Genomic DNA, 20238 nt, shown 5'->3' with positions numbered 1-20238 from the left:
TTTTCTGTCCCGATACTCATATTTTATTTCTTCTTTTAAAATTTGTTGGGAAGCAATTAGTAAATGGTTTATCATTATGAAATCTTTAATGTTCATTTTAAGTGTATTTTTGTCTATAACACTTTCATTTAAGTCTGCTATTTTTCCACAGGAAGAAAAGGAGTTAGGAGAAAGAAGAGCAACTGAACTTGCTTGCCTCACTGGACTCTTTATCCTTAGAAGAACCCAAGAAATTATAAATAAATATCTCCCACCTAAAATAGAGAATGTTATCTTTTGCCGACCAGGAGCACTACAGATTGAGCTTTATCGAAAGCTGTTAAATTCTCAGGTTGTCAGGTTCTGTCTTCAAGGGTTGTTGGAAAATAGTCCCCATCTAATATGTATAGGAGCTCTTAAAAAACTGTGCAATCACCCCTGCCTTTTGTTCAACTCTATAAAGGTAAGTGCATAGTGTCTGAAACTAAGTCAGGGATATGAGGGTTCTATAGTATATGAATCTAAGAGGGCAGATAGGGCTAATTTCTGAGGTTGCATTTGTGGTTTTTCAAAAAGCTCTGCAGGCTATCTAGCATGGTTCTGCTGTAGGCTTATCCAGCCTTTCACTTGTTCTTCAGAGCATGTCCACATTCGTAGAGCTGAAGTAGGGTTTGAGGTACCACCTTCTACAGTTTGTGGCCAATCCCCTTTGGTACCTTATCTAATGCTTGGCCATGGTCTTCCTTCCTATTTTATGTTAATATAGTCTGTCAGTTTTGTTTGTTTGGTGCTAACAAATGCAAAATTTGCCATTAAAAATAATTTTTTTCCCTTATTTTGAAAGTGATACATGATTGTTGCATAAAATTTAGAAAATTCAGAAAATCACAAAGAAAATAAAAATCATCTTAAGCTCAAACCATGGAAAAATCACATTTTGGTATTAATAATATTAGTTAACAGTTATTAAGCACTCATTATACACAGGTTGAGCATTCCTAATCTGGAAATTAGAAACTCAAAGTGCTCCAAAATTCAAAACTTTTTGAGTGCCAACATGACATCACAGGTGGGCAATTCCATACCTGATATCTTTGCTTTCTGATGTTAAGTGTGCACAGACTTTGTTTCATGTACAAAGTTATTAAAAATACTGTATAAAATTACCTTCAGAGTATGTGTATAAGGTATATATGAAATATAAATGAATTTCATGTTTAGACTTGTGTCCCATGCCCAATATATATATATATATGCAAATATTCCAAGATCTGAAAAAATCTGAAATCTGAACCACTTCTGTTCCCACATATTTTGGATAAAGGATGGTCAGCCTGTACCAATCACTAAGTACTTTATTAGTGTTATTTTATTTATTATTTACAAAACTCTATGGAATAAGTAATATTATTACCATCCCCATTTTTTTGGTGGAGAAATAGGGGCTCAGAGATAGATATATATAATCTTATTCTAGAGAAACTTGATGCTATTTATTTATTTATTTATCGAGATGAAGTCTTGTTCTTGTCCCCCAGGCTAGAGTGCAATGGCACGATCTCGGCTCACTGCAACCTCCACCTCCCGCATTCAAGCGATTCTCCTGCCTCAACCTCCCAAGCAGCTGGGATTACCGGCGCCTGCCACCACGCCTGGCTAATTTTTGTATTTTTGGTAGAGATGGGGTTTCACCATGTTGGCCAGGCTGGTCTCGAACTCCTGACCTCAGGTGATCCGCCTACCTCGGCCTCCCAAAGTGCTGGGATTACAGGCGTGAGCCACTGCACCCGGGCTTTTTAATTTATTTTTTAAAAAGAAGTTATTAAAAGAAATAGAGATGGGGTCTCACTATATTGCCCAGGCTGGTCTTGAACTCCTGAGCTCAAGTGATCCTCCCACCTCAGCCTCCTAAAGTGCTGGGATTACAGGTGTGAGCCACTGCGCCCAGCCACCACTTTAAAAAAAACTAATTCTATATACAGTGATAAAAATTAAATGCTTTGGGCATGAAGCCCAGTAAAAATAGCCAAAAATTTCTTCATTAAAAGGAAGACCTTATAATGGCTCAGAATATACCAGTTAATTTAGAATATGTTTGTACATTCTTGAAGAAAGCAGCAGGGGGCTCTGAGTGTTTCTCCATTGTTGCCATGCAGTCACTGATAATAGGCATAGGATACTTCAAATAGGGTACATAATTTATAGTCTGACATTTATTCAGAAAAGCCTTTTCTCTGACTTCATAGCAAATAAGGATTGATATAAAAGGGCAGAAATGAGCCTTCTACATGTATAAGTAACCTTTAAGCAATGGCTTGTAAGTGTTTCTATTGAAACTAGATTGTTTCCCTAGTTCAATTAAGATGTTAGGTCTTTCTTTAGGAAATGTGAGTGGAACGTAACCAGTAACAATATCATAACTCATAACCGAAGTGTATTGGGTTACATGGAATCAGAAGAGGCAGTGTCCTGATTAGCTTGATATGAGAAGTTGAACTGGTAAATCTCTATGATGGAGATGCTGCATCAGGCTGTCACAGTATAAAGATATTATCTATTAGTCAATTATTAGTTAGTGGTACATATTATAATAATCCTGGGAAGCTCTTACAATTACACTAGTCCAGGCCTCAACACATATGGATTAATTCAGTTTTGTTTGAGAGTAGGACCCAGGCATGAGCATTTAAAAAAAAGCCTTCTCAAGTCATTCTAATACGTGTTCTTTGTTAAGAACTTGTGCATTAAGATCGCCCATCTTGGCCAGGGCAGTGGCTCACGCCTATAATCCCAGCACTTTGAGAGGCTGAGGCGGAAGGATGCACTTGAGGCCAAGAGTTCGAGACCAGTCTGGGCAACACTGTGAGGCCCTGTCTCTTTAAAAAAAAAAAGATCACCCATCTTCCTGTACTCTAATTTAATATTCACCAGGCACCTTCTGTTAGCGATTTGACTTTCCCTGGGGACATTCTTTCATAGGACAGAATGCATGTGCATAGACTAATTGGTCTAAATAGGCAGGTCTCATAGGTCAATAAATTTTCTTTCTGACTTATTCAGTCTCTTAATTTGGTTAATATGAATAATTTCCCTACAGTTTAAGCATATTCAAGTTTCTGAAGATGAAAAACTGTGTACTAGACCCTGGGCCTGTGGTCCTTTGATGATCTTTCCAAGTTGTAGGCAGAGCTAACCTAAAGCAACCAGCAACTACTTCTTTCTCCTCATATGTCCCAGTGATAGAAATATTTTAAAGTTCCTAGTATTTTTAATCAAATGACTACACCTAAATATTGCTGTATTTTGACAGTAAGCCAAATCAAAATTAGTACTCTGTGCCCAGCATTTTTATACATTTCACATAGGATTCACTGCCCTTAAGGTGTTTCTAGTATTACTAAAGAGGGGGTGCAACACACAGGAAAACATTTGTGAAGTATAAAAAAGTCATTTGATCTTGAACAACCCTGGGATTAGGGGTGCTGACCCCTGTGTGCACTGTTGAAAATCCCTTTATAACTTGTATGACTTTTGACTCCCCCAAAACTGAACTACGAATAGCCTACTGTTGACCAGAAGCCTTACCAGTAACATAAAGTCAGTTCACACATATTTTGTATATTATATACTGTATTTTTATACTAAAGTAAGCTATAAAAAGAAAATGTTATTAAGAAAATCATGAAGAAGAGACAATATATTATTCAATGAGTGGAAGTAGATCCTCACAAAGCTCTTCACATTGAGTAGGCTAAGAGGAGAGGAGGCAGAAGAGGGATTGGCCTTGCTGTCTCAGGGGTGGTAGCAGAGATGGGAGAAAATCTGCATGTAAGTAGACTTGCGTAGTTCAAACCCATGTGTTCAAGGGTCAACTGCATATCATTGCTCAATTAGATAAGGTCAAAGCTGAAGTGTACTGTGTAACCTTAAAGGTTAAAACTCAGTGCAAACAAAGGCTATGAATAATCAGGTAGAATTTGCACTGGGTCTTTATTTAGGATTTATAGGATTGGGATAATTGAGCAGCAATTTATAGGATTGGGATAATTGAGCAGCAAAATGAAAAGTATTCCAGACAAGGGGTATAGGTTGAACAAAGTTTCAGAAACAGTGATAAATCTGGTAAATATGGGAGAGAGTTAAGAGACCTGCCAATCCTAGGAATTTAACCGAAAAAGTGATTTAATCATTAATATCTCTGATCTCTAGTTATATGATCACATATCAGCTAGGCAGTTTTGAAGGGGGAATTTCAGAGGTGCTGATAATCACCTTGGAATAAATTTATTCTACAACTACTGGTGAAATAAACAAAAAGTATTGTTATAAGTAAGAATAAATTTCTCTGTTAATTTATTGGTGAACTTCTTCCTTCTTACAGAAGAAACTGGTAAGGTTAAGTAAACAATCATGCTTGTTTTTGGATATAAAGGTGTTGTATGAAGCCCACGATTCAGGAGAGAATACTAATAAGGAGGGAAGGAGAGAGAGGAAAAGAGGAAAAGAGAAAAAGATTTCTCAAAGATGCAAAATGTTAGCGTTTGGAGAGAATGGATTTTGTATCACCATTTGCCCTTTATTTCCCTCTCCTTTCTTCGTCTGCTCCTACTTCCTGTAGTTACATGTGGGAAATATTAATACTACACTTGCAGGGTGAAGGTAGCAGGCATCATGAGACTGCGTTAGAACTGCTCTGTAACTAACTCAGTAGAATGCATGTTACTTTTTTCAAAAATGATCAAATCATGACCTATAAAGATTTCCTAATAGTTTCTTGGACTTTGCAGATAGCTGTTCATCTTCACCTTTTTCCCTCTATAATTTTAGCATTTTCCCCTCCTAATTAAAAAAACAAACATGAGCCAGCATTAACAATCATCATTTTGAATAGGAAAAAGAATGCTCAACTTGTGATAAAAATGAAGAAAAGAGTCTATACAAAGGCTTGCTAAGTGTGTTTCCTGCTGACTATAACCCTCTCCTGTTTACTGAAAAGGAGTCAGGAAAACTACAGGTGCTGTCCAAGCTCTTAGCAGTTATCCACGAACTTCGACCTACTGAAAAGTAAGATCAATTTAACAAACTTATAAGTGCTCATAGAGTTTTAGTTTGCACTGTGTCTTTACTTCGTACTTCCCTTTTAGAATAAGAAAACATAAAAAATAAGTTGTTTTCTTCTTTGGGAATATGGTTAGCTTCTAGTATTTCGTAAACTTGTAATTAACAATGTGTCTATAAGTTTTAAGAAAAACTAAACATATGTAGTTTAAAAACCTAGTGATATTTTCCGATATATAATGCTTGTTTCTCAATTTTCTTCAGAATCCTTTCTTCTTTTACTGTTTCTTAAATATTGATACACCTTAGGATTTTCTCTTTAACTTTCTCACTCTTAACATATTTACTGAGTGCTCTACTCCCTGTACTTTCAACTATTGCACACACACATACACACGACCATACCATGTGGTCCTGTGTGTGTGTGTGTATGTGTGTGTATGTATTTTTTTTAAGAATGACTATATATTTTATATCTTCTTGTATACCAAATGCATATAATATTGAAGGAAATTTATATCACTTCAGTCCTCTCTTCTAATTTCTACATCTTTATTTTTAAGTGTTGAATGGACATCTAAATCTATCTTGACGTCCTATAGTACTTCACACTTCCCATGTCCAAAACCATGTGACAAAACCATCATTATTGCAAGCCTGATCTTGTCCCATTATTCCTTGGTACCATAATGCAAGCAAAAACCCTGGAAATTATTATAAACTCACTTTTCTTCTTCATTTATCCCACAATGTCAGTCACTAAATTCTATTGATTTTATTTTTTAATTTAAAGAATCCATCCTCATTTTTCTGGTACCAAGATTTTTGTTTTGATTCTTAAAATTACTGATTTGGGTTATGATAGTCTCTTATAAGCTACTTCCTCTTACTCTCAGCCCCCTGACATACTCAACATTGCCCTGAATTATATTTCTAAAATATAAATATAAACATGTCACTCCTTTTCTTAAAAGATCATTTGAAGGCTCCCACTTGTCTTCCAGAAATTTCTAAATTCTTTAGCACATTAGGCAAGACTCTTCATGATATGGTTAATGCCTCCTTTTCCAGCCTCATCTCTCATCACTCCTTCACACATACCATGTGGTCCAGTCATACCAAACCCCCTGCAGAACCTGTGAGTTTGCCCACTTCTGCTCTGCTCTTACATGTTGCAGGTTTCTGTGTCTGGCTTACCTCTGCTTCTCATTCTTCTGGCCAACTTTTTCTCCTTCTTAAGACTCAGCTCAAAAGACGAAGTGCAATTGCTTATACCTATAATCCCAGCACTTTGGGAGGCTAACGTGGGAGGATTGCTCAAGGCCAGGCATTGGAGGCCAGCCTGGGTAACAGAGTGAGACCCCTTTTCTACAAAACAATAACAACAACAACAACAACAAGACTCAGCTCACATGCTTTCTCCTGTCTCAGATTTAGATTCCCCTCCTGTGTACTCTCATAGCATGCTGTACCTACCTCTAATGGAGCTCTTCTCACATGTTTTATTAGATAATATTTGATATGTGCAAAAGGACATGTGAGATGTATATATGCAGATTGTGACCCAGTTTAAGAGTGCAAACTTTCACTTCAGCTTCTATTTATATCTTATTATTATCTTATTATTATTTTTTTAACTGGATTTTTTTTTCTCTTCTCTGAAGGGTGGGTGGGATAGTTGGTTGTTATTGGACAAAGGATAATGAGTGAAAAGAGTTTTAGAGGAAATGAGAAGAGATACAGTTTGAATATAGGTGTGAGAATGTATCTTTGAAGATGTCATAGGGGAAAGTTCCCTCTTGTGGCAAGAAGGAAGAAAGGAATGAAGAAAAATATAATGATCAAGAAAAATAAAAATAATATTCGGGGATTGAAGTTGGGGTGGTATTTTCTCTTTATCTTGAGACAGGGTCTCACACTGGGGCACAGGCTGGAGTGCAGTGGTGCGATCTCGGCCCACTACAGCCTTGACCTCCCAGGCCCAAGTGATCCTCCCACCTCAGCTTCCCAAATAGCTGGGATTACAGGAATGTGCTATCACTCCCTGCTAATTTTTGTATTTTTGTAGAGATGGGGTTTCACCATGTTGCCCAGGCTGGTCTCTTAACTCCTGAGCTCAAGCAATCTGCCTACCTTGGCCTCCCAAAGTGTTGGGATTATAGGTGTGATGGTCATTTTGACTCCTTGTGGGTCCCTAAGAAACTTAAATCCTACCATGTTTCACTGGAGGAGAAGCTACACTTTCGTAAGTGGCATAGGCTGGGTCTTTGTTCTGTTGCTTCACATTATCTGAAGAGATGGCCCTTTCTTTAAAAAAAATTGTGGTAAAATAGACATAACGTAGACTTACCATCTTAACCATTTTTGTATGTATAATTCTGTAGTGTTAAGTACATTCACATTCTGGTGCAACCAATGTTCAGAACTCTTTGCATCTTGCAAACAAAACTGAAATGCTGTATCTGTTAAATACCAACTCCTTACTTTCCCCTCCCTTAACTTCTACTCTCTGACTCTGACTGTTCTAGATACCTCATGTAAGTGTATTCATATAGTTTTTTTTTTCTTTATGTTACTGACCAATTTCACTTAATATAATGTCCTCCAGGTGTATCCATGTTGTAGCATGTGTCAGAATTTCCTTTTTAAGGCTAAACAATGTCCCATTGTGTGTATATACCACGTTTTGTTTATCCATTCATCTTTTGATGAACACTGGGGTTGCTTCCACTTTTTGGCTGTTGTGAATAATGTTGCTGTGAACATGGGTGTACAAATAACTTTTCAAAACCCCACTTTAAATTCTTTTGGGTATAAATCCAGAAGTGAAATTGTTGGGTCATGTGGTAATTCTATTTTTAATATTTGGAAGTACTGCCATACTGTTTTTCATAGTGGACTGCACCATTTTCATTTCCACTAACAGTGCACAGGGTTCAAATTTCTCTATCTCCTTACCATCTTTGTTACTTTCTATTTTTTTGATAATAGTCATCCTAGTGGGTGGGAGGTAGTATATCATTGTTTTGATTTGCATTTCTCTAATGATTAGTGATATTGAGCGTCTTTTAATGTGCTTTTTGGCCATCTTATCCTTGGGAATCCCCATCTTATCCTTGGGAATACATTCCAAGACCCGGAATGCATGCCTGAAACCACAGATACTACCAAGCCCTATATGGATTGTTTTTTCATGTACATACATACCAGTGATAAAGTTATAAATTAGGCACAGTAAGAGATTAACAACAATAATAATAAAATAGAACAACCATAACAGTATCCTGCAGTGAAAGTTATGTGAATGTGCATTCTCTCTTTCTCTCAAAATACCTTACTGTGTGTAATATTTTTGAAGCAAGGCTGACTGCAGGTAACTGAAACAGTGGAAAGCAGATCTGCAGATAACTGGGTACCACTGTGGTCTCTAGGTACCTCTGTATTTTCTTTGTCTTTCCTCTGTGAGTCCTCTGTCTTCCTGCTACAATTTGAACTGATCTCTAATCTTGCTACACAGCTGTCATCCTGGACTTATTTATTTATTTATTTATTTGAGATGGAGTCTTGCTCTGTTTCCCAGGCTGTAGTGCAGTGGCGCGATGTCGGCTCACTGCAAGCTCCGCCTTCGGGTTCATGCCATTCTCCTGCCTCAGCCTCCTGAGTAGCTGGTACTACAGGCACCCGCCACCACACCCAGCTAATTTTTTGTATTTTTAGTTGAGACGGGATTTTACCATGTTAGCCAGGATGGTCTCCTGACCTTGGAGTGCGGTGGCATGATCTCGGCTTACTCCAACCTCTGCTTTCTGGGTTCAAGTGATTCTCATGCTTCGGCCTCCCGAGTAGTTGGAATTACAGGCAGGTACCACCACACCTGGCTAATTTTTTTATTTTTAGTAGAGATGGGGTTTCACCATGTTGCCCAGGCTGGTCTCAAACTCCTGACCTCAGGTGATCCACCCACCTCGGCCTCCCAAAGTGCTGGGATTACAGGTGTGAGCCACCACGCCCGGCATCCTGGGACTTTTAAAAAGCCATCACCTATGCATTAGTCCGTTTTCACACTGCTATAAAGAAATACCTGAGACTGGGTAATTTATAAAGGAAAGAGGTTTAGTTAACTCACAGTTCCACATGGCTGGGGAGGCCTCATGTAACTTAATAATCATGGCAGAAGGCAAAGGGAAAGCAAAGACCTTCTTCACAGACTGGCAGGAAAGAGAGAGCTAGCAAGAGCAGGGAAAACTGCCTTATAAAACCATCAGCTCTCGTGAGAACTCACTCACTATCACGAGAACAGCATGGGGGAAACTGCCCCCATGATTTAGTCACCTCCCACCTGGTCCCTCCCTGAACTCATGGGGATTATGGAGATTATAATTCGAGATGAGATTTGGGTGGAGACACAGAGCCAAATCATATTAACTTATAAATTCACTTTTTTCCTCTTCTGTGTTAGTTTTCTGTTTTCTGAATTTCACATTTTGCTGGAGCACATCTCACAGTAGTTTCCTAAGAAAGATGGAAGATTAATCTTTTTGTCTTCTTGCACATCTGAAAACTGTCTTTATTCTACCCTAGCACTTGACTGACAACTTCCCTTGTCATAAACTTCTAGATCAAAATAGTATTCCCTTAGAATTTTGAAGACATTGCTTTACGTGTTGTCTTCTAGTTTGTAGAGTTGCTTTTGAGAAGTCTGATGATTTTCAAATTTCGATTCTTTTGCATATGACCTATTTTTCTTCAGCAAACATTGAGCAACTTTTATTCATTCTTCATACTTTGAGTTATAATCTTGATACGCCTTAATATGAGTCTTCATTTTATTAATTGATCTGCGAACTTTTTAGTAGGTCCTTTTTATCTGAAGGCTCCATGTCTGGGAAGTATCCTTTCTCTCTCTTAAAACAATTTCGTGTTTTCTTTGGAATTCCTATCAGTCAGATATTGAACCTCATGAGTTGATTCTCTAATTCTTTTTTTCTCTCCTACTGGTCATCACTTTTTCTTCTTAATGTATTTCCTGGCAAACTTTCATATTATTATCTTAAAGCTCTCGTGTTAAAACTTTATTTTGTCTATCATTTTACATTTCTAAGATATTTTTCTAATTCTCGATTGTTCCTTTTGAAAAATTGCATCCTCTTCCATTGAACGATAGATAGCTCTTGTTTGAGGACATTAATTATTTTCAGAGAGTTATCTTCTGTTTTTTTCATTGTTCTGTTTAATTCAGGTTTCTTGTTTATTTTGATTTTTCCTTTTCATGTTGAAGCTTACTTGAAATAGCTGATGTTCCTTGGTGTCCACAGTTAACAGTGAAGCAGTAAAACATTAATTGAACACTGTATGGATAGGCAGGGCTCGTTGACTAATAACCATCATTGGGTAATCAGGCAGCAAGCTGGCTTTTTAATTTGGGGACTCCCTATCTGTGGATCTTTTCTGTGGAATCATTTAAGTATTTCCATAGATGAATCCTTTAGTAATGTCTTCCTTGGACTGGCATGTGGGGTGCCTGGTTGTTGGTATTCTGGTAGTTGACAGGAAAAGGGTAGAGGGATCTTATTCAGTATCTAGACTTTCATTAATACACTTTGTTGTTGTTGTTGTTGTTAAAGACAGGGTCTTGCTCTATTGTCCAGGCTGGACTGAAACTCTTGGATTCAAGTGATCTTCCTGTTTCAGCCTCCTGAGCAGCAGGGGCTACGGGCATAAGCCATTACATTGGCTCTCCTGCCTTCTACAGTCAGTTCCCTGGTCTAAGTTTCTTTGGTTTATTTTCTCCAGATAATAAATACTTTATTTGAGAAAGAAAAGTCAACTGATCACATAGGAGCAGGGCCTGGGTTCTATGTACCAATGTTTTAATACTTCCAGTCTAAACTCCTTCCTTCTAAGGTACCTTGGCAAGATTCTGTGGTGCAAATGAACTTTCATTTGTTTCTTATTGGAATCTCCCTCTTTGGGCATGTAGGCATCACCTGTATACTCCTAAGCAGGTGACTGCTTCACTATGCTTTTTGTTTTCAAATGTCTTCAGAGTTAGTTTCTGTTCATTTTTGTATTTTGCTCATTCTCTTGCAGTTTTTAGAGTGAACCTCAGAGAGATGAAGAAGGCAGAAAGGTCTTTGCCATACTATCTTAAAACTGGAAGTTTAGATATTGACTTTAAATGGAATATGCAGGAGTACCTGTGTTTTAATTGTACTAGGTCATTGTTGCATGTTCTCTCAATGTCAGTGATAATATTGTGGTATTTTCTTTCAACTAGGAAAATCTAATGCTGCCTTTAAATTTATCTAAAGAATTTTTCTTTTTGATTGACAGGGTGGTGTTGGTATCCAACTATACACAAACCTTGAATATTTTACAAGAAGTATGTAAGCGTCATGGATATGCTTATACAAGACTTGATGGACAAACACCAATCTCTCAAAGGCAGCAGATTGTTGATGGCTTTAATAGTCAACACTCTTCTGTTTTTATTTTTTTGTTAAGTTCAAAAGCTGGTGGTGTAGGACTTAACCTTATTGGAGGATCTCACTTAATTCTCTATGACATTGATTGGAATCCAGCCACTGATATTCAGGTAGGAATATTTATGCATTAAATAGATATTATTGAATGCCTGAGGATACAATGCCTATTGAGGATACAAAGATGATGATGATATATAATAACCGCTGCATAAAGAGCCCTTATTTTGCATGAGGCACTCTGCTAAGTGCTTTCCATCTATTTAATCTTCCTAACAAGCCTACAAGGATGGATATTAGTAGTCCCATTTTACAGATGAAGATATGGAAGCTTATTCTAGATCCCACAGCTTGTAAGATGCAGAGCCAGGATTCAGACCTAAACCTGTATGCCTCCAGGTTCTAGTTTACTGCAGAGTTGGGCCTTTAGGATGTTCGTGACCATCAGGTGAAGACAATAAAGTGTTATGGATGCTATGATTAGTGTTTATACAGGCTACAGTGAGGGTATAAAAGTAACGTATTTAGGAAAATATTTGAGAAGCCTTTGGTTTTCTTTAGAGTACAGTCCATCTTTTTGTATCTTGAGTTTTCTACCTGTAGGTTTGCACCGCAGTTGGTATGTGCATTAGGGGATCCCAAGACAACCCTCAGGTTTAACGATTCACTAGAAGGACTCAACTGAGAAAAGCAGCTATACTCACAGTTATGTTACGTTATAGTAAGCGATACTCAAATCGGTAAGGAAAAGATACTGAGTCCAGGGCAGAGTCCAAGAGAGACCAGGCACAAGCTTCCAGTTGTTTTCTCCCAGTGGAGTTTTATGGACAACACTTAATTCTGTCAGCATTGGTGAGTGTCAGTGCATATAGAATATTGTCAACCAGAAATTAACCCAAGTCTTGGTGTCCAGAATTTTGTTTGGGGTTAGTCCTGTAGACATGGAACACCTGCATGACTGACCTTAGTTAATCAGTCTTTAGCCTCCAGAAATCGAACTACATGGCCCAAGGCCCCACCATATCACATTGCTAGCATAAACTATCTAGTGTGGCCCAAGGCTTCCGGTAAACAGACACTCATATCAGACAGGACATTCCAAAGGCCTAGAGATGATCTCTTAGAAGTTGGTTGAAGGCCAGATTTTTATTTGAAATGTGCAGAGTTTGAACATCAACACTTTATTGCACAGTATCATTGATAAATCTTTAAACCACAGGGATCCACCTAGAGCCTTAGCTGATTACTTGTATCCTAGGTACTTTTCAGGGGCAAATCTTTAGCTATTTGGACTGAGAATGAACCACCAAGCCCATGCTACACTTGGTTCTTTCCATTCTTGCTGTCCATACTCACTGTCCCATTGATGAAGATGTATTCTCTCACTGTTGCATGATACCCCTGTAGTTATTTTACAGTACCATGGTAAGTGTTCACTCATCCCTTTCTTTCTGCTAAGAAAAAGCTATGAAGTAGGGCATACTTGGCACACCTGGGATGTTTTTTGAAGCTATATGTAAAATACAGAATTCCTTATTTAAAACATATTTCTGCAAATTGCATATGTGGAAAGGGCCATCAGTTTCTACTGTACTCTCAGAATTCTCACTTATTTTCTATAGGCAATGTCTAGAGTATGGAGAGACGGTCAGAAATATCCTGTACATATTTACAGACTCCTCACCACAGGTAACAACCCTTCAGTGTGACAAAAAATGTATACCCTTTGAATAATTAAAATTATTTTTTGTTAGCCTGTGCTTCAGTGTCAGGAATATGTTGTTATTTTGTTAACTAGTATGTTAATAAACATTTTACCCAACAAAAACAATGAGCATAAAGATCTGAAGGAAATCTGATGAATGTTTTCTCTTTAGGTACAATAGAAGAAAAGATCTATCAAAGGCAGATCAGTAAGCAAGGTCTTTGTGGGGCAGTTGTCGACCTCACCAAGACATCTGAACATACTCAGTTTTCAGTAGAAGAACTTAAAAATTTGTTCACATTACATGAAAGTTCAGATTGTGTTACTCATGACCTGCTTGACTGTGAGTGTACAGGAGAAGTTCATACAGGTTAGTTATATTTTAATTCTGTAACTATGTAGTAAAGTTAATTTATTTCTCATTAGCAGTTGAAAATATTTAAAGAATAACTTTATAATATTTACCATTTGCATATGTTAGTTTTATTTTTTTCTCAGCTCATAGGGCAGCTGCCAGATAGAGATATTTGTGAAAATATTCAGTAGAACCTTAGTCTCTCAATTTTAGCTTTTTATTTCTGACTCACTTGTGAAAAATTGAACTTATTTAGGAAAATCTTTCAAATCCTGATGTAATGGCTTGGGAGTTAGAATTTTTTTTTTTTTTTTCGAGACAAGGTCTGGCTCTGTTGCTCTGTCACCCATGCTGGAGTACAGTGGCGCAATCATGGCTCACTGCAACCTCCGCCTCCTGGGTTCAAGCAATCTTCCAGCTTCAGTCTCCTGAGTAGCTGGGACTACAAGTGTACACCACCACACGTGGCTAATTTTTGTATTTTTTGTAGAGACAAGATTTCTTCGTGTTGCTCACATTAGTCTCGAACTCCTGGGCTCCAGCGATCTGCCCACCTCAGCCTCTCAAAGTGCTGGGATTAATAGGTGTGAGCCACCGCGTCCAGCCAGAAAAATGGTTTTAATCCCTATTTCTCTTCCACAAAAAAAATATAGTTGACAGAATAATCTTGTTGTTTATGTTGTACAGAATTTATTCATAATGGGGTCATATTTTCTGAGGCACTCAGAAGCATGGGCCACCGTACTTCTCAGTACTTCATGTAACTGCTAGTGCTGCTTAAGTAAAGCTGAAAATTTACCCTCCAGAATAGACACCATTCAAAAAGGAACTAAATCAGGAGTAGGACTTGAGCAATCAATGTCTAGTAGTTGAAAGTTACTTGATAAATTATATTAAGATAGGTTGAAGAAGTTAGACTATATAAGACTGAGATGGAAGAATTTAGATTTTATGTAAACATAAAATATATTTTATATAGATGTTTCTTTTTTTTTTTTTTTTTTGAGACGGAGTCTTGCTCTGTCACCCAGGCTGGAGTGCAGTGGCCAGATCTCAGCTCACTGCAAGCTCTGCCTCCCGGGTTCACGCCATTCTCCTGCCTCAGCCTCCCGAGTAGCTGGGACTACAGGCGCCCGCCACCTCGCCCGGCTAGTTTTTTTGTATTTTTTAGTAGAGACGGGGTTTCACCGTGTTAGCCAGGATGGTCTCGATCTCCTGACCTCGTGATCCGCCCGTCTCGGCCTCCCAAAGTGCTGGGATTACAGGCTTGAGCCACCGCGCCCGGCTGATGTTTCTTTTTTATGTAAATGTTTCTTTATATAAATATTTCTCTTTAGGTACAATAGAAGCTTATTAGTTTATTAGTTATTTGTCATATAAATTATATATGATTATATTTATTAGTTATGTGTCATATTTATATATAAATATATAACTAATAACTAAATATAATAAATATAATCATGCACAATATATAATTATAACAATATATAATATTTATAGTAGCTAAAATATGTATACATTTTTATTTTTTAGTGGGTAGAATTTAAACTTCAGAGAAATGTTTTCAGATTTTCTCTTTCTTCATAACCATTTTGGTTATTAAAAGTATTAACACTTTATCCTCCCTATTAAATTTTTTCCTGTTTTAATAATTTCTCTTCTCCTTTTTCCTTGTATTTACTCTAATGTTCTTTTTCTAATAATTAAGGTTAATACTTAGCTTAATGATTTTTCAGTCTTCTCTTCAAAGAAGTGGATATTTAAGACTATACATTTTTCTCTAAGCTGCCCATAATTTTGATATACAGTCTTTCATTATTCATTTCTAAATATTTTGTTTTTTGTTATGATTTCTTCTTTGACTTATGAGTTATTTAAAAGTATGCTTTAAAATGTATTTTAGTTTTTGTTACCAAATTCTTGCTGATGCTCTGTAGTCAGAAATAGAATCCATGATACGGATTCTTTGGTAATTATAGAGACTTGGGGTATGGTCTAGGATGTGGTCATTTTTTGTAAATGTTTCTTTTGTGCATGGAAATCATGTATATCCTCTCAATTGCCTAGTGCAGAATTCTGTCATATTAGCCAGATTTTGTTATATAATCCATTTTTTCTTTTATAGATTTCAAAAATGACTAATTTAACTTTTGAATTGGTAATACATTTACATGACTCAATTATTTAAAAATATAAAATGTGCATGGTGAAAACTCTTCCTACCACTCTACCCTTATCTCCCTAATTTTTAGCCTTCTACATCAAAAGAAACCACCACTATTAGTTTTTTTGTGTATTCTTCCAGATATATATGTATGCATATATAAGCCACTCTACATATATATTCTTGCCCAGTTTTCCTCCCAATAAATTATAGCATGTTATACGTATATTTCTGTACCTTTTTTCACTCAATAGCGTATCTTGAGATCTTTCTGTATTGTTACAGAGTTTCCTCATTCTTTTTTTTCCTCAGCTATATAATCTTCCAGTGTATAGATATATCATAATTTATCTATCCCCCACTATATTAGTCTGTTTTCACACTGCTGATAAAGACATGCCTGAGACTGGGCAGTTTACAAAAAAAAGAGGTTTAATTGGACTCACAGTTCCACATAGCTGGGGAGGCCTCACAATCATGGCAGAAGGCAAGGAAGAGCAAGTCACATCTTACATGGATGGTGGCAGGCAAAAAGAGAGCTTGTGCAGGGTAACTCCCATTTTTAAAACCTTCAGATCTTATGAGACCCATTCATTATCACAAGAACAGCACAGGAAAGACCTGCCCCCATGATTCAATCATCTCCCACTGGGTCCCTCCCACAACACGTGGGAGTTATGGGAGCTACAAGATGAGATTTGGGTGGGGACACAGAGCCAAACCATATCATCCACAGATGTACAATTAGGTTATTTCCCATAGGTGTGTATTTTATTCATGTATCATTTTGAATATCTTCAAGTATACCTGTAAGGTAAATTTTTAGTATTGCTGAGTCAGAGAATATATACATTTGTAATTTTGATAGATACTACCAAAATGCCCTTTGTTGGATGTTGTGTCAATTTACACACCCCCAGAAATACACTAGAATGTCTATTTTCCCATAGCCTTGCCAGGTTAGTGGATTATCAAATGCTTGTATTTTTGCCAATCTGATAGTAAGAAAATAATATATTGGTATAGTTTTAATATGCTATTCTCTTATTATGAATGAAGCTGAGCTTTTCCTAAGTTTAAGAACCATACTTCCTTTATGTGAACCATCTCTTTATATTGTTTGCCCATTTAAAACATTAACAACCTAATTTTTTGTTAGATATATCTATTATTCAAATAAATATATTAAAATATGAAACTATGATGGTGGATTAGACAAAACTATTGTTATTTTTATCATTTTCTGCTTCATATATTTTATATCTTCCTTGTGAAATTTGCTTTTCATTATGGTTTCTCTATTTTATTGTTATATAGTGATTGCCTTATCCCTAATGCCTTTTGTATCATTTTGTCTTAACATATTAAACTAGCTTTCTTATCGTTAGGATTTGTCTGGTCTATTTTTTCCCATCTGTTTACCTTAAATCTGTCCATGTTCTTATGTTTTAGGTATCTATTGTCAACAGCATAAAGCTAGATTTTATTTTTTGTCCAGTCTGATATTTTATTTTAGTGAGAATATTTAGTTTGTTTGCATTTATAATTATTAAGGTATTTTTATTTATTTCTACTGTCTTTTCATTTTTTATTTTTAACAAGGGCCTAATACTGGCTCTTAGTTAGCCAAAGGTTTTTTTGGTCAGTACTTTGCAGGTGTTATTCTATTGTCTTCTAATTTTTGAAGCAATCTTGTCATCTCTTTTCTTAAAACCTCAATGATTATGAACACTGACAAGGATTTGATGATATTAAGGAATGACTTGAGGCTTTTCTTTTAGGTGTGATAAAATTTCAAAGAAGTGTTTATCTTTTAGAAATGTAGAATGAAATGTTTATTAGTGAAATGATACATGCTATATATATATTATATTTATTTGAAATTTCCCATAATTAAAAGGTTAAAAAAGTAAAACCTCCAATAGCTTCCTGTTGCTCTTAGGATAGATACTAAGTTAGGGCAGTCTAAATGCTGTAACAAGGAACTAAAAAAGCACAATGGTCTAACACAATAGAAATATGTTTCTCATTTGTGTAACAGGTCATTGTGGGCATTTAGTGGACAGCCTTTCCTAAGGTAATTTTGTGATCCAGGGTTCTTCCACTTGGAGCTCTTCCATCCCTTTGGACCTTAGAGTCCTCTGCTGGGTTCCCCTGCATCTGCCAGCCAGCAATGAGAGAAGAGATAAAGTAGAAAATTGTTCAGTTTGAAGTATGTTTATAGTTCAGATCTGGAAGTGACATAGCTGCATTCCATAGGCCAGACACAGTGGCAGTTTCTAACTGTAAGGGAGGCTGGGAAAGGTGACTAAGTGCCCTGGAGGAAAGAGAAATGGATTTGGTGAATAACGGCTGGCCTCTGCCATTCATGTTTTGCATAATCCAGCCCTTGAATACTTGCATCACCTTGCATTACTTAACTTCTCTTGCATTATTCTTTGCTTTTACTCTATAGGCTCTAATTGCATAGGCTCCTATCAATTGCTTGACTATGCCAGTGCCCCTTCCTTTTCATAGCTTTTTAACGTGCTTATTGTGGAATGCTTTATCTTTCTTCCCCATCTAGTTCTTTCCTCCTCATCTTTCAGATCTTAATAGAACATTTCCTCAGGGTGCCTTTCACTTACCTTCCAGACCAAGTCAACTTCTCTTGTCATATGTAAGGTAGTTCCCTGTATCTTTCCTTCATACCCTTACCTCTGTGCAGCTCCACAGTCCGTTATCTTCAATTCTGAAATCTAGAAAGCTCAAAAGATTTTTTTTTCTTCATAAATTTGTGACAAAATTATTTGTGGCAAAACCTTACCTAAATTTTTTTTTTTTTTTTTTTTTTTTTTTGAGACGGAGTCTCGCTCTGTCACCCAGGCTGGAGTGCAGTGGCCGGATCTCAGCTCACTGCAAGCTCCGTCTCCCGGGTTTACGCCATTCTCCTGCCTCAGCCTCCGGAGTAGCTGGGACTACAGGCGCCCGCCACCTCGCCCGGCTAGTTTTTTTTGTATTTTTTAGTAGAGACGGGGTTTCATCGTGTTAGCCAGGATGGTCTCGATCTCCTGACCTCATGATCCACCCGCCTCGGCCTCCCAAAGTGCTGGGATTACAGGCTTGAGCCACCGCGCCCGGCAACCTTACCTAAATTGATGTGAGTTTATCGATAGTTTTTATTTAACTCATTTTGTAAGACTGTGACTTGCTACAGAATGTCGATAAGTTTCATTATGGAATGCTGACCCAGATTGTTCGAATTATATTCTGAATTTGGAAACATATCTGGCCCCACAGGTTTTAGGCAAGGGATTTTGAACTTGTAATACATTTTTTTGGATGATTATTTATTTAATATATATCTCTCCCACTAGACTGTAAGGTCCTTTAAGTCAGAGACCATGCCTGTGTTTCTTCATCATTTTACCTTTACTGTTTAACTCAGGACATAGTAAATAATTTATAAATGTTTGTAAAAAGAATGAATGAATTTGTCTTAACTTGAACCATGGTGATCAAATGTAATAAATCACATAAACGAAGTATCATGAAACAAAAAAGTATTGTATTTAGTAGGATATTGGCTTGCCTAAGGATTTTCTCATTGTTTTACTTATTGCAGGTGATTCGTTGGAAAAATTCATTGTCTCTAGAGATTGTCAACTTGGTCCACATCACCAGAAATCTAACTCCCTGAAACCTCTTTCTATGTCCCAGCTGAAGCAATGGAAACATTTTTCTGGAGATCATTTAAATCTTACAGATCCTTTTCTTGAAAGAATAACAGAAAATGTGTCATTCATTTTTCAGAATATAACCACTCAAGCTACTGGCACATAATGAAAGATTACTTCATGACATTCCATTGCTCTTCTTTTGAAAATTAGTATGGTAATTAAATGTACTATTTGAAAATTAATAGAATTATTTAAATTACAATATGTGTTGCAAAATATATCACTTTTGATACAACAGTCAAAATTGAGTGGTTTAAGTTTTTGTAAATATTAAACGTTTAAATGAAAAATTAAAGATGTGCTTCTATCATTGTATAATTGTTAATAATTCCTTGATTAATATACTTTCATTAAGTATTTACTGAGAAATTGTTATGAGGAATATAAAAAGGTAAAAATACTTAGTCTCTGTCTTTGGGAAAACTAATCTGATTAGAAATATTAGACAGATGTTTGAAACAACTGAAAAACTTGGTAAGTTTAAAATGTAGCTCAAAGGAGAAAGAGAATGAGAGGCTAGGATTGCAAATGCTAAAGATGTTGGATGTAATAGTTGCTGCAGGGCAGTTTGAGTAAGAAAAGTTATTAGGTTAGTGCGGGAGATGAAGGGTTTGGGAACACTTTAGAGCACTAGTTCCTAGTTTGGGACCTCAGACTTAGGCAGTTTATAAAGCCATGTCCAACAAATATTGCTTATGCACTGCATAAATGTTCAAATACCATCATTTAAGGGTTATCTGGAGTAATTTTTGACATTGAAAAGAGTGTTTTTT

At 36.7% G+C, this 20238-nt stretch overlaps 1 protein-coding gene across 2 annotated transcripts in view; it reads left to right on the top strand.

Moving 5' to 3' along the window:
• RAD54B (RAD54 homolog B) overlaps nt 1-19780 on the top strand; it is a 99832-nt gene extending 80052 nt beyond the window's left edge. Inside the window, exons 10-15 of one of the 2 annotated variants that reach the window (XM_025393996.1) lie at nt 152-442; nt 4871-5043; nt 11371-11632; nt 13142-13208; nt 13397-13594; nt 19351-19780. In XM_025393996.1, coding sequence (XP_025249781.1) covers nt 152-442; nt 4871-5043; nt 11371-11632; nt 13142-13208; nt 13397-13594; nt 19351-19568 — 1209 coding nt within the window. In that variant the 3' untranslated portion in view covers nt 19569-19780. The remainder of the gene's footprint in view (nt 1-151; nt 443-4870; nt 5044-11370; nt 11633-13141; nt 13209-13396; nt 13595-19350) is intronic. The other variant, XM_025393998.1, reaches the window with a different exon arrangement.
• The last annotated feature ends 458 nt before the right edge of the window (nt 19781-20238 follow it).

Source organism: Theropithecus gelada, chromosome 8 (genome assembly GCF_003255815.1).
Source record: "Theropithecus gelada isolate Dixy chromosome 8, Tgel_1.0, whole genome shotgun sequence".
Classification (NCBI taxonomy): domain Eukaryota; kingdom Metazoa; phylum Chordata; class Mammalia; order Primates; family Cercopithecidae; genus Theropithecus; species Theropithecus gelada.
Note: the sequence above shows the minus strand (reverse complement) of the source record. Positions and strands in the feature narration are given on the sequence as shown.